The following is a 15,307-nucleotide window of genomic DNA, read 5'->3' as shown; positions in this document are numbered from 1 at the left end:
CAATTTTAAAAAAACACTGAGATTATTTTTACTAAAAAGACACCAAAGAAACTATAAATTATTTTGAGCAAATGCATCTAAGTTCTGGTTTTACGCTTTCTTGGGCATAGATAGTAGTTAACCTGAAATCCAGACAGCATAAAATCAGAGAGACCTATTTAATGCGGCTCCTTGTTTTTACTCATCAGGCACACAGGCAGCCGCACCACACACTTCTCCCAGGCCTTGGGCTGGGATCACACTTACGTAAAATCCAGCCTCCCTTCCACGACCCGCAAGTCCTGCCCCCTCTGCCCCCCAGCAATGCGCCTGCCCCTCTGCCCTCCTTGCACACACTGCCCATCCAGCCCACTCCCTAACCCCGAGACCTTCCCTCTCTTCACCCCCACCGCCTCTGGGCGCTGCGACTGCTGCCCCTTTAGGCAGCCTTCTCCCCTCAGAATCCGCACAGCTGGCTCCTTTTCTTCTTCCGCATCCTCGAATGTCACCTGCTCAGAGAGGTCCTTCCCACCCACCCACGTAGAACCAGCCTCAGGCCCACCATGACTTCATTTCTGTCTCCGCACCACAGAGCACCCGGAATCCCGTTCTCTGTTCTCTACTTCACTGTCCCGACGGAGCTGAAAACCTCATCTGTCGTGCCAACTCGGGGAGCGCTGTCCGGGCACGAAGTAGGACTTGCACCAACAGCTGCTAAACAACCGCGTCCGTCACATTTCCAAACTTCGCCTCCCCAAAAATAAACGCCACGAGCGAGATCTCCAATTCAAACACTGTTTTAAATCTGCAGACTAGATTACATGAAAATCTGTATGATTACAGATTAAAATACACCAATCTGTATGTCTCAAGTGACTGCTTAAGAGACTGAAGAAACGGAGGGAAAAGAGCCCCACCAGGCTCCACTGAACTACATTAAAATCAGCACTGGAGCGGGCCACGTGTAGCCCACTGCCCCCACTCTGCTCCGAAATGCCGATCCCCTCGCTCGCTCTCCTCCTCTCTACCCTCAAGGGCGCTAACGGAAGAGGCCTGGCTGCCACGTGGTGACAAGCGCCCTACTGCTTCGCGCTCAGGCCCCTGCTACCGCCTCAAAGCTCTCTAGCTCTAGAATTTTCAAGAGCTATGCCAAAGAGTAAACAGAACTCCTTCTAATTGTGCTGGGAATTAATTATTTATCTCAAATGCAGTAGGATTTCTATATCTCTTCATTATGGAGACATGAAGTAATATTTCATACATAAGATGGGATTTATTATGTAGAAATAAATATAATTCCTAATATTTATCTGCGAAGTCTAAATAAATCCACCGCTGGGCACTGTAAAGTGATAGATACAAAAATTAAACAAAAAATGGCAGTAATTTCAAAGTATTAACAGATTTTGATACAAAGAAAGAGTATCTTCTGAAATAAATAGAATACACTTGTAAAGTACAAAACGTGACTGCTTCAAATTATCAGTTCCCATTTCAGTTATATCACCAAGAGTCACGAGTGTTTTTAGTTTATATAAAATGCAATTAAGTGCATGGGAAAAATAAAAGATTATTACAGAGATCAGTCGTAGACACTGTATAACGTAAATTTGCTATAACTTGGCAGGAAGAGACAGGTTGGGTTGAAAACGCCAAGATGGAGAACTTCTTTATATTGTGGGCCACTGAAACACACAAAATCAATTATGGACCACATTTGGAAAAATCGAATAGTGATTAAGGGAAAATGTCAACTCTTCTACTTCAATAATTCAAAAAAGCACATACACGATAACTAAAATAATCTCGAAGTACATTTCACCCTGATGCAGAAACGTGACCACTAGACAGAGGACTGGGAAAAGTAAACAGACACATGGTAAAGAGGGAGAAAGAGAGACTCGAGCCCCCACACGGGAACCTGTTCTCAAGTCTCCTTCCCCGCCTCTACCACACACGCGCGCAGGCACGCACGAGTGAATGCAGAAACAAACGTTCTCACGGAGGAAGACCGCAACCTCTTTACTACGCGGACAGTGGATGCATGTTGTGGTACACGCAGGGCAGCCATGGACATGGACGGGAAACCGCCATCTGGTGAAGGTCACACAGTCGAGCACAGGCAGGGACTGCTCAGTCCTGTTCTATCACTTCGTACAGCCGCATATGTCTCCCAACAAACACACTCCGCTTTAACTCATCTGCACCAGACCCATTTAACCTTACTAAAATACATACACAACAGTGATGACAAGAAAAATATATAAACAACGTAACACTTAGGGAACGCTAAGCAGTTCCGACAGGGAGCTTAAAGAGAGCACAAGCTAGACAGCAAAAGCCTCCCACAAGGACGATGACCCTCATACACTAGGCTGCACGGCCCTTGGAAAGCTGGGAGTCACCACGAGAGCCGGCCTCAGCTCTGAAAGTTTCTGAACACCACCACGTACGAGACCGCAGCAGCAATAAACTACTACACACAGTAGGGTGTCTACTGTTACATAATGAAACATAATCAAAGTGGGAGCTTATTATACGACTCATCACAACTGTCGAGAGCAACCTTACCGTAGTGCAGAGTAGACCCCCAAGGAGAGAAACGAATAATCGGGGTCGTAGTACAGATACACAGAGGATACGCAGTACGGAAGGATGTCAATCACCCCCACAGCAATGATCTTGCCATCAAGCCAATACTGCTGGTGAAATGAGCCATAACCACAGTCCGGTCCATTCGGGGGGTTCTCTGCCTGTGAAAGAGCAGACACGCAAACGTGAACGGTTCATCATAAAACACATCTCTGATACAGTACTGTGGTACTCAAAAATACAAGACTCTTAAATTCAACAACCAATTAAACCACCCAATTAAAAAACAGGCAAAATACCTGAGCAGACACCTCACAGAAGAATATGTGCGACTGGCAAGTGAGCACACGAAAGATGCTCAACATCATTTGCCGTTAGGGAACTGAAATTTAAAAACCAGTGAGGGGGACCATACAACTGCTACAGAGGCTGAATCCAGACACCTGAATGCCAAATGCTGAGGAGGGCGCGAAGCAACAGGACTCTCGTCCACTGGTGGTAGGAACGCAAACCGGAAGCCCCACTTTGAGGACAGTTTGGGAGGTTCTCATGAGCCCAAACAGTCTGGTAATACCAAACAGCATTCGGGCTCCTAATCATTTATCCAGTTGGTCTGAAAACTCAGGTCACACAGAAGCCCAAAGGCCTGCCCCGCTGGTGTGGCTCAGTGGGTTGAGCGCCAGTCTGTGAGTCACCATTCCCACACTGGGCACACGCCTGGGTGGCGGGCCAGGTGCCCAGTGGACAAGAGGCAACTGATTGATGTTTCTCTCACACATAGATGTTTCTCTCCCTCTCCTCCTGTCCTACCCTCTTCTCTAGAAATAAATAAATATAATCTTAAAAATAAAAAACCCCAAAGGCCTACACACACATGTTTATCACAGTTTTATTCATACTCTACAAAGACTGGAAGCAACCAAGGTATTTTTCAATAGGTGATCAACTGCGACACATCCATGCACTGGAATATTATTCACCAGTAAAAAATAATAAGCTATCAATACATACTGTATGATTCCAATTACATTCTGTAAAAGATAAAACTATAGAGACAGTAAAAAGATGAGTGGCTGCCAAGAATCTGGGGGGATGAGAGGAGGGATCTACTCATCCCTCAGAGTAGATGAGCACAGCACCGCACAGCACGGGGCGTTTTCAGGTGGAACTGCTCTGTGTAGAAGCAGACACACGACATAGTGTGTTTGTCCAAACTCACAGAACTTCACACCACCAAGAATGAACCTTAACGTATGCAAATTAAAAGAAAATCGTTTGGGAGGTTACGGGATCCCAGGAAGGACTGAGAAGAGAATCTGTGTGAAGCGAGCTTTGAAAGAGGTCAGAGAAGGGAAGGGTGCTGACCTATGTAACTTCTGGGGTCTACTAGAATGAAGGCCACAGGAAGTCCTCACACAAGCATCATCACCTACCCGACAAGGATTTTTCCCAAGAGCACTACAGGTTAATGCTGATACTGATACACAGCTGCACGGGAACTGAACAATTAAGCAAACGGATGGAGGATGGTAGAAGCCAGGTAGAGTGACTCGAACAGCCACTCACTATTCAAGTGGGAATTTACAGGTAAGAAAGGGGAATAGGCTAGAATGATCGATGTGGTAATGATTAGAATTAGAGACATGAGTAAGAACTCATGTTTAGCTCAACACAGACACAGTTGGTTACATATAGAAATACTTTATGTACCTGTCATAGATACGTCCATACAAAGGTTAGTATACATGCATCTATTTATTTGTTCTGTCCAATGATAAGGCCTACAAAACCGACACCCAGTAGCACCAAGCACACCTAATATCCCCATCTTGGTTTCTCGACTCTGCAATGAAAGGTACAAGAAAAAGAAAAAGGAACCATTTCTCTTTGGAGAAATGGCGGATTCCAGGACTGAGGCAGGAAATATACACGACGAGCCTAGAGTATCTTGTAGCGCCCAAAAGTAAGGAAATACTCAAAAAAAGAAAAACAAACCCACACGGATGGAGGTGTATCAAAGGGACAAGGGGGTCAAGTGAAAAAGCTCCCCGTGGTCCAAATCGAAGTAATTTGGAAAACAAAATAAAGTAGTATTGGATTATAACCCAAAGTATAAAATGAAAATCAGTGAGTCCACACTGACATATGATTGAACAAATTAATACATGAGGAAGACAGACAAATCACCCAGGAACCCAAAAAGCTTATGCAGATACTCACTCCCTCCCTAAGGCAGGAGGCATCACTCCCTGCTGCTTCCGCGTGGGCTGCGCCCAGCCACTTCCTTCCAAAGAGGACGGCTGGGGAAGGGGGAAGTACCTGCACAGGCGGTCTAAGTCAACCACACAAACTAATGAGGGTTTACGGAGGTGCTACAGTATCAGTAATTTCTGTAGCTCCCACTGCTGTAGCTAAAGTGTTGTTTGGGCAATAAATACATCTTTAAACTTTTAAGAGCTTCCACCCACTATAATAATAAATTATGTCAAACCCAGATTTCAACATTCACTTCCCACACAGCTTTCCTCTTTTAAAAAGTCACAATTATTTCCCCAGAAACAGACGGTTTCAAGAGAACAGGTAAACAAACAGAAGCACTAACCAAAAGAAAACAGGAAAGTACACTAACCTGTTATACCTACAAAACCTGAACTGACCCCAACAGCTAACAGACTTGAAGCCTAATAACCTGGTCCAGAGACTGGCAGGCTCCAACTGTGCAGTGAGAAATACACAAGTTCCTACAGGTTACGGAATTTTATAAAAACCACCCTTCAGAGGGAAGCCCCAAGGTTCACAGGAGCACAGCTCGCTGTCCTCAGAAATAATCGTGCAGGAGAGCAGCCCCAGCCGTGACTTGGAGATAGAGAAGCTGTCAGTTCGTGAAATGGAAGGTGGGAGCTGCCAACTGTCAGAAACCTCCATGTCCAAGGCTAATTAGAGACTTGGAGATGAATCTAAATTCATCCATGACTTCAGTTAGTGCCTCATTCTAGGTCATTAATCTATCTGTGTATTCATTCATTCACTCATTAAAAAAATGTATTTATCAGGGACAGAAGAATGGACCCAATAGGCATATTCTCAATAAATAAATGACCAATGTATTCTTTTAAGCCTAAATAGAAATCGGTTCTACCTGTTGTACCAGCTTGAAATATTTTCTAAAACTGCAACTACCTCCTCAGTTTCCAATACCCATTACCTGTTTCGTTCGCCGGACCTCCCATTTAATAACCTGCCCCCATCTACTCCACTGGTTTGAAGGAGCAATTCTTCCACCGCGGGCACTATTCCCATCTCTCAACTCACTTGGAAGTCAGGGGTCTTCCTCATCTGCAAAACACTTGACAGATACGGGCTGCCTACAATTTCTTAGGAAAACAGGAAGCCCTACACCTGCCTCCTCTGAGTCCCTTCATATCACAGATGCGGAAACCTAAAATCCAGGAGTCAACTGAGCAATACAATCATGAAACCGTGGAGTTAATAAACTGACTCAAAATGATTTAACTTTTTTTTAAGTATATTTCTGCATTTTTGAAACAGAAATCATACTACTACTCATCCTCAAAGGTAGCTGTAAGAAAATGACCATGTACAAATAAAAGCAGCCTGCAGACTGTGAGCAAATTCAGGTCAGTTTTAGCTTCTGGCTTCAGGGATCTGAATGGCGCACCCCAAAAGATCGTGTCTGTGAAATTGCAACAGCAGCTCACCCACTTAAAATAGGCAAGTTATGTAACAGCAGTTGACTGAAATTTCCTCATAAATAAGCCAGTGATGTGGTCAGCAATATGTAACAGTTTATCTCTCTCATGCCTTTAGTTTTTATACAGTTTGGATTTGTGAAAGGATAAGCAAAGTTATTTCTCAGAAGTTACTCAGTTTCAAGGATTTAGCTGACAACAGGAAAAATACAATGAAGCTCACCACGAGCTATACAAAAGAAAAAGCGCCTTAAACCTTGGGCAAGGATGGCACGGCTTGTGATTAATGAGCTGCATGGTACAATACCAGAGGCACTATGTAGAAACGCCATCAATATTAATAGTGCAATTCAGGCTTCTAGTCACACCACAATGAGTGTGTGTTTACTCTGAAGAAGTGCGCCTGTCTTCTGGCCCAAAGGCCTCCACGTACCTAAGTGATGCTTAAAACAAACACTGCCGAGCCACAAAGGAACCAGCAAAGGGCAGCACTGGGGGCTTAATCCGGGGTTCAAAGACAGGAACTGAGAACGTCTTCAGGGTCTTTAAGAGAGCAGAGCTTGTGTTCTTCCTTCTGAGGCATCCAAGAGTACCTCCCCCAGAAGACCACTGCTCACACACACGTCTATGATTAGATAATTGGTGTCCTCAATGGTGTACTTACTTATTTTTAGAGAGGGGGAAGGGAGGGAAAGAAACATCAGTGTGCAAGAGATACACAGATCGGTTACCTCTCACTTGCCCCCAGCTGGGGACCTGGCTGGCAACCCAGGCATCTGTCCTGACTGGGAATCCAATGCGCGACCTCTCAGTTCACAGGCCGCTGCTCAATCCACTGAGCCACACCAGCCAGGGCCTGAATTGTTTTTAAACAGTTCATGGAGGCCCCTAAGTACCCGATTAAAAGTCTGCACTGGTTTATAATAACTTGTTTCTTGTTTTGCCTTTTGTTAATAGTTTCATCAAACACTGTAGTAAACATTGGATTCATTTTTTAAAAAACCCCAAAGGTGTGCTAAGCCACTGTGGCATCAAAATCTACATTATCTCTTTAAAAAAAAACAACTAAATTTTGAAATAAATTTTTTAAAAAGATGTCTAAACTAAAAAAAAAAAAAACTAACTAAATTTGAAAGTGTCTCTAATAAGGAATAAAATTTAATTTGCAAACTGCAAATAGACGACAGTACTCATGGTTAACATACCACATGGTTTTGTACATGTGATTTAAAAATCAAATGCAACCAATTCCCAATTTTCTGGCAGACAATCAGTACACTAAAGAACCAAATTAAACAAAACTGTAAAATAAAGTAAGCTAATTACAGTACGTTCATATGAGCAACTGTTATGTAGTAATTAAAAACTATTTTTACCAAGCCTTTTTAATAACATTGTAAAAATACAAGCCTGTACAATGGAAGACACGACCCCAATCCTGTGAAAAATTAGCGGGTGTCTCAGTGTGCTTCTGGGCTTGAGTTTCTATTGACTAGGTTATTTTGCCATTTGGTTGGGGCAGAGGTTAACTTACAGATTCGTGTCCAGTGGCACAAATAACCTGAAAGACCACAGTTTAATACCCTGTAAGAGAATAACCAGTTGTTTCTCCCTAACAGCCATCATCTCAACCCCTTATTAAATTGCTTGTATATGTTCTTTTCTCAAACGCTTCTTGCACTGGTTGTAATGCCTTCTTACCAAGCCTTGCATTAATTAATTAATGAGTCAAATGGAATCTGACATGTGTTCATGCTCCATCTGCATGAAGGTCATGACTCTACCTTTTTGAAAATCATAGTTGGACGGTTTGGAGGGCATCCGACGAGAAGCTCAAGTGAACTCGCTAGATGGAGCTAAGCTAACTCGGAAGTGCCCTCATGGTCTGTGAGCCTCCCACGTTTGTTGCTGCCTGTCCATTCTTGACTCTCAAAGACAGACGCCCTCGTAGCTCTAACTCTGCTCTACATCCTTTTCTTCCTCTCTACAAGTCTGCAATTTTGTTTTTGTTTCTGGTTCTTACAACCCGTGAGTTAGCCCCATTAATGGTGGCAATAGCTGGATTTCATTCATGGTCTCTGTTGACAGATGACAGAGATCTACTCTCTGTTGGATGAGAAAAGACAGAGAATCTGGTTTCTTAGTTTTCTGTCTGTTTGCATGTTTAGAAGTTCGATCAATTACGGAGAACAGCTCTTTGAGAACTAAACCGATGAATTCTGTGTCTGCTTTTGACCTGTAGCTCAATCTGTAGAACTGAAGCTAGCAGCTCTCCAGCATGTTTGTTAATCTGTAATTCAGAAAAGTTTTTACTTCTTGTATGTGAAATATTTTCCACCTCCAGAGGGAATTAATAAACCACACTGTTACATCTCTTAATAGAGGAGCTTTGTAAAATTGATCTTTAGAGATAAGTAAGGATTTACATAAATCAAATACTCTCCAAATTCACAGAAAATAAACTAAATAAACTCCTTACTATATTGCTAATTCGAAAACATTTTTAAGATAAATCAAACTGGTTTAGTAATTTTGGTTTAAGAAAGAAAAAAAGTTGGCCTTGGCCGGGTGGCTCAGTAGGTTGGAGCATCACCTCGTACACGCAAAGGTTGTGGGTTCAATCCCCAGTTGGGGTGCATGTGGGCAGCAACTGATCACTGTTTCTCCTTCACATGGATGTTTCTCTCGCTTCTTTCCTCTCTAAAACCAATAAGCATATCCTGGGGTGAGGATTAAAATAAAAAAGAAAGACGGACAGCAGTCCCCAACCTTTCTTTGGCACCAGAGACCAGTTTCATGGAAGACAGTTTTTCCATGGGCTGGAGTGGGCAGGGGCTGGGGGGGAGGGAGGACAGGAGGCAGAGCTCCGGCGGTAATGAGAGAGAAGCTGTGCTCCCACACCCACGGCTCACCTCCTGCTGTGTGGCCTGGTTCTGAACAGGCCACAGAGCAGTACCCATCAGTGAACCAGGGGTTGGGGACCCCTGATTTAGATGACTGTGTGACTATTCCACTCTGTTTCTCAACACGTGCCCCTAATTTCTTTAAATGAAGATATAATGACTGAAACTAAATCCCCCCTTGTACTGTATTCCAATAAAATATTCCCCAACCCAAAAAAAAGAAAGAAAAAAAGTTTTATCTTTTCTCAGATTTATTGGTATTAAATACAATTCATGAGTGGATTTTAAAAATAATATACGACGTGTTTTCTAATGAATAGTTTAAACTGCCAAAACTACTCATTAGCTTACTAATTTAAAAAGTTAACAGTATTCCTACATAATGCTTATGATTTTGAAAAATGTGTATCTGTGTTCCACTGGACTGAATTGTAATTCTTACATTAAGAAATATTTTTGATTGTGGGAAAATACGTAACATAAAACTAACCGTTTTAGCCATTTCCGAGGGCACGGTCAGTGGCATTAAGTAAATTCACACTGTTGAGTGACCATCAGCACCACCCCTCACAGAGCGTTTTCATTGCCCCTAGCGGAAGCTCTGTCCCCATGGAACCATGCTCTGCTCCTTCCCCCTGCCCTAGCGCCCACCACCCTACTTTTTTTGAATTAAATTTATTGGGGTAACATTGGTCTTTTACTTTTAAACTAGCCATGTCTTTACAGGTAAGGTGGATTTTTACAGTTAAGGTGCTTTCTTCCTTCCATCTAGTCGGACAATCTCTGACTTGTAATTGGAGATTTTAGACCTGTACTGTTCAACGGGATAGCTACTGGCCATGTAGGCTACATAAGGTAACTAAAATTTAAGGAAATTTAAAATTCCGTTCTAACGAGCTCTGTAGCTACGTACGAGCGCTGGCTCCACACACGTTTTAGATGCCGTAGACGCAGCCCATTCCCAGGGAGCAGAGCTTCGGTTTAGGTCATTCACACTTAATGCAATAATCAGTACGGCTGATGTAAGCAACCCATCTTGCTACTTGCTTTCTACTTGCCTCACTGGTTCTCTGTCCGCCTTTCCTTCTCTTCCTGCCTTTTAAGAGACTGAAAATGTGTTACCGTTGCTATTATCTTCACTATTGGCTTATTAACTACATCTCTTCATCTGGGTTCTTCTAAGGCTGTTCTAGGGCAGTGGTTTTCAACAGAGAGCCAATGTCCCCGCTACGGACTTTTGGCAAAGTCTGGAGACATTATGTTTCAGCTCAAAGGGAGGATGCTACCAGCATCTACGGAGTAAAGACAGAAATGTCGCTGAGCACCGCACAACACACAGAGAAGCCCCCACAAAGAAGAGTTAACAGGCCCGTGCCCATAGTGCCCAGGTTAAGAAACCTTGCTCTAGTGTTTACAAAACACATCTCAAACGTATTTTGATAATACTGTAACACTTCCTGTAACCTAAAAATCATTCCATGTATTCCTTCCTATCTTGTTCCTGTTGTCTCATACTAGGAGCTGTGACACTGAGCTTCACTAATCTACCTCCCCAGGCCCAATTTTCTTCTAAGAAAAGTCGGACTACCTACCTCACAGACATTTTGTGAGAATTAAGACAAGGAAAGCAAAGAGCTCAGCACAGCACCACACACTGTAGTTGGTAACTCCTCCGTGAGTTACAGCAACTGTAAATGAAGAAGACTTTAACTGATCTGAAAGGAAGGAAGAGAGGACATTTCTGAAGAGAAATCTAAGTGACCTACAGTCCCACACGGGCCAACTTTTCTTACAGACGCCTCTCCTGTAGCTGTCTGCCTCCAACGTGACGACGAGGCTGCTCCCTGCTGGACTGGCTGGCAGTTTGACTCAGAAGAGAATTTCAAGAATCTTTTAGCCTCTGATATAGAATCCCTTTTATTTACCTCCATTTAATTGAAGACATGTGGAGGTGGTGCCACACAAAATGTAACTCAGACCTGGAAATGTCAATAAAAGCGTCTGCAAGGGAGAGGGCCGATGTAAACCTAGCGGGAGTGCACATCGGCAGCCACAGCGCTGCACACTATTAGGAATAGGATGGAAATATGTTGCCCGACTTGACGAGGTGATAAAAGCTCTTTTCCCATAAAGCTTAATGAGCTCTATTAGTCTTCGGCTTACAGGAATGTAAAAGGGTCAGCCCCACGGAGGGAAGTAACTGACTCCACACATGGCCCCATTCAAATGACAGCAGATCACATTACTGATGTAATTACTATAACTTGACAATTTCGCTAGATTCATGTGGCAGTTAACTGTTTAGGACTTACAACAAAGGGACACGGTTCATTCACAGAGCTTGTGTGGACAAAGTGAAATGTAAGGTCTCCTTCATTTTCAACTCAAGTCCCATGTGCTCTATTGTCCCTACCAGAATTATATCTTTTATTCAAAATTAGCAAAGGTGTTTGGGTAGTTACCATATTTGTAATTTTTCTTCTCTAACTAAAGCATAAGTTTGGTGGCAAAATTAAGCATTGAGGGACTCCCACCACTCTCCTGCCTTGGCTTTGCTTTGGCTCTCAGGCTCTGCAGGGGCAAAGGGGCAGAGCCCTGAGTCCATGCTGCTGGAGCCAGGGGGTAGCAGCCAGTAACTCCAGGCTAGAAAAGCATCAACAGAAAGCCCTCAAGCATTTCCCAAATACTTCAAGAAAAGCAGAGCAAATTGGTCACCTTTAATTTCGACTTCTTTCCCTCTGCCCATGTCTGTTAAGTCCCCTAAGAACCAAATCACTTTAGCCAAGGGAAAGTAAATACAACTGCAAATCATTAAGTGGAAAAGGTGCGTCAGGCAGAAAATGATAGAAACCATCACTAAGCTTCCATCACGATACTTTCCCTTCTATTTTCACCAAAGATTAAAGCTTGTGCACATAAAGTCCCAACATTTAACCAGAGTAGCAAGATGTAATTTAAAAATATATATTTGTACAGTAAAACTGGAAGTACACGGTTGATACACTCCAAGCTTTATCTATACCGGAGAGAATCCAAAGACGAAGAACACAAAGATGTTAAGTAGCTACAATCTGGCTGGGAAGACAGAGTACTAACCATATTAAAACATGAATATTAGGCCTTTTGTGCTTTCAGCTGCCAAAAGATGGGTAAAAGCCTGCTACACTCAGCCTCAGGCCCACCTAGCTTAGTCAGTCATTCATTCATTCAACAGTTATTTACTCAGGGCCTCCTAGGCACTACACTAAGAGTGAAGCAAGGAAGCAGGAAAAACGGGTCTTCTCATTGACCTGACATTTGAGAGAAGCCTGTTGGTGAGGTCTGTTTAAAAGCATCTTCAAACTGCCAACCGCCCTGCTGATGTGGACATCAAGCTCCAGCACCCTTACTTACTGCCTCGGGGTAAGTCACCCCAGCCTGTCTTCTGTTCGCGGTCACTCCTCTAAGTTCTTGCTGCAAGGAGAGTTCAGCCTTGAACATGACGTCTCCGGCCTAAGCTCCTGCCAGTGCCCTTTTTTCCAAGACTGGAACCTACATGAGTTGTTTCCACACCAATCAGAGATGCCCCTGATTACACGGCAGTCACACACTGACTACAAGAGCCATCTTCAAAAACCTGCCAAGGCCTCTCTTCTCCCCAGAGTGGCTCCTTCATCGAGGAGCAAAGGATAAAACAATGTAACATTTTGTAGCTGATGTTCACGTTCTGTGCGTCTCCTTCCTAATTTCTGTATGCTTAAATTGTTTTTAAATTTAGATCTACGTGCATAGTTTTGCATCCCATTTTTATCTTAATATAGCAAGTATTTTACACTGCTATTGCTCATCAGTATGTACTCATGCACATTTATGTACAGTCCTCATCTTGTTTTTGTTCAATTTTATTTATTGATGTTTACAGAGCGGGGGAGGAAGGGAGAGGAGAGGGAGAGAAGCATGGATGTGGGACAGACATCGATCGGCTGCCTCCCACACGCCCCGTACTGGGGACACGGCCCGCAACCCAGTCCTCATTTTAAGGCCTCCGGTGTGTTCCACCACGTGGCTGGCTGCACTGTGACTTATTTTACCTCTTCCTACTGCTGGACACTCAGGCTGTTTATAAATTGTTGCCATTATAAATAATGCTGTAATAAACATATTTATGTAAATCCTGCCCCCATCTTTGATCATTTCTCTGGCAGTGATTCTTAGACTAGAACTGCTCGACTACAAGGTTGAATTCATACACTGTCTTTGATGTGCATGACCGAATGGACTCCTATCGCAAAGAATGAAGTTTAAAAACACACCACATCTTCCCATTCATTAAAAAAAAAAAAGCTATCTTCATAGGTTAAAAAAAGCTACGTATCACTGTTTTTTTAACCCGTTTATTTGGTTACTTATAAGGACTTTCAAGACATTTATTACCATTTGTATTTCATCTCATCAATGATAAAATCCAACCAAATATTATGTAGAAGCAAATACAACATTTTAAAATTAATTCTAAGAGGCCATTAAAGTAAAATAACATTTTTATCATACTTTCCCTAAATTGCCTTTTAACTATACGTTTTCATGAACAAAATTATGAAATTTTTTACAGAATCAGAATCAAATCTAATGTTTCCATCCTTTCCTTTGATAGTTCCCTTTCTTCTATGCTTAGAAAGTGCTTAATCAACTGAAGAGTATATTGTATATAATTTATATTGTCTTATGATTTGGGTTCTGTTTTTATTGTTTTTACACTAAACTTTACTTAAAATTGCATGCGACAGGCACTGTGCTCCATGCTCGCCACACGTTATCTCATTCTGTTTTAATAACCTGTAAGTGTGTGTCATCCCCATTTCTAAGTTTCTCAAACGATGAAATGACTGTTCATGGGACTCCCCGCCTTCTTTCCGCCCAAAGCCCAGACCTCTTCCCACCGCACAGAGAGCAGGGCACTGTACCCTGGCTCCTCCTGGAGGGGGTCTGACTTCGACAGGTTGGGAACGGGGGAAGGGAACACAAGGTGACATGGAATGGGGGAGGGGACACAAGGTGGCATGGACAACAGAGGCAAAATGAAGGACGAGTGAAAGGCAGGGCACAGAGTCGTACTGTTGGGACTGAAGTACAGCCTAGGAGGAGAACACAAAATATTGCTAAGATACGAACAGCATTTTATAAGCTGCTCCCATGTCCACTGCTTCATTTGGAGGTAGGAATTATTATATCCATTATACAGGGAAGAAAACTGAGCCTCAGAGAAGCTGTGATTTGTCCATGTGGCTAACATGTGAAGATGCGATCTTAAGCCCCTGTCGGCTCTGAATCCAGTCATCTCTACACAGACTCCGCTGCCTCCCTTTCCTGTTCCTTTCTCAAAGTCCTCACACCTTCCCCAAGTTACTCCTTATCAACTGTAGCTCCCCAGGGATGTCTCTGAGTCTCTGAATGTCTCATAGTTTCTTCTTTATCTCACAATTTTATCACTGGATTCTCAGGTGTAAATTGCAGAACCATTATGAGGATTAAATGAGAAGTAAGTAAAGCGCCCAGGGCAGTGCCTCTGTTACAAGAACGGCTCAGGAAAAGGTAAATCCTTTTCTCATCCCTAATCAATTCACAGATTTTCAAAAGCTCTTTCGAACCAAATGATTCTTCCTTTATGTTAGCCTCTGCCTAGGACTTCTCCAGCTCTCTCTAACACGGGGGCAGTTAAGAGAGAATAAGGCTGATGTTAAACAGTATAAAAGTAGGAGATATAATGCTGCTCTTCAGTCTACTTGTTAAAAAGAAAATGTACTTAAAAAGAAGCAATGACCTGTTATGAAAGTGAATAGCTCTGTAACTTAATAGGAATTCTTATTTTAAAAAGTCTGTATTTGTCTCATTACTATTACTGAAGAATGAATGTGCCACAATAAAATGATCACTCCTAAATTATCAAATAAGTGCCCAACAAGATATCGATAATCATGTTCAATTAGAGATTCTAGTATTCAAGTGAGTAAAGTCTTACCTCCAAAGGTGAGCTGCAAAGGAATCTCGTGAACTGCAGAATCATGTTGAACAGAATCAGTTTCATCCAATAAATGGGCAGCAAAAGAGAACAAAAAAGGAAAAATTATTACACAAGTTTTCAGT

General features: G+C 42.7%; 1 protein-coding gene across 7 annotated transcripts in view; it reads right to left on the bottom strand.

Moving 5' to 3' along the window:
- The window catches only part of ATE1 (arginyltransferase 1), a 125,509-nt gene that overhangs the window by 68,697 nt on the left and 41,505 nt on the right, over positions 1-15,307 (bottom strand). For 6 of the 7 annotated variants that reach the window (XM_053923381.2, XM_024555524.4, XM_053923377.2 and 3 more), the window contains exons 8-9: positions 15,183-15,215; positions 2,551-2,732 (exon numbers count right to left, since the gene is read on the bottom strand). The exons of the other annotated variant lie outside the window; for it this stretch is intronic. In XM_053923381.2, the coding sequence (XP_053779356.1) occupies positions 2,551-2,732; positions 15,183-15,215 (215 nt within the window). The remainder of the gene's footprint in view (positions 1-2,550; positions 2,733-15,182; positions 15,216-15,307) is intronic. 7 annotated transcript variants of the gene reach the window in all.

The sequence above is a fragment of the Desmodus rotundus genome, chromosome 4 (genome assembly GCF_022682495.2).
Source record: "Desmodus rotundus isolate HL8 chromosome 4, HLdesRot8A.1, whole genome shotgun sequence".
Lineage (NCBI taxonomy): Eukaryota > Metazoa > Chordata > Mammalia > Chiroptera > Phyllostomidae > Desmodus > Desmodus rotundus.
The sequence above is the reverse complement of the archived record's forward strand: the minus strand, read 5'-3'. Positions and strand labels throughout refer to the sequence as shown.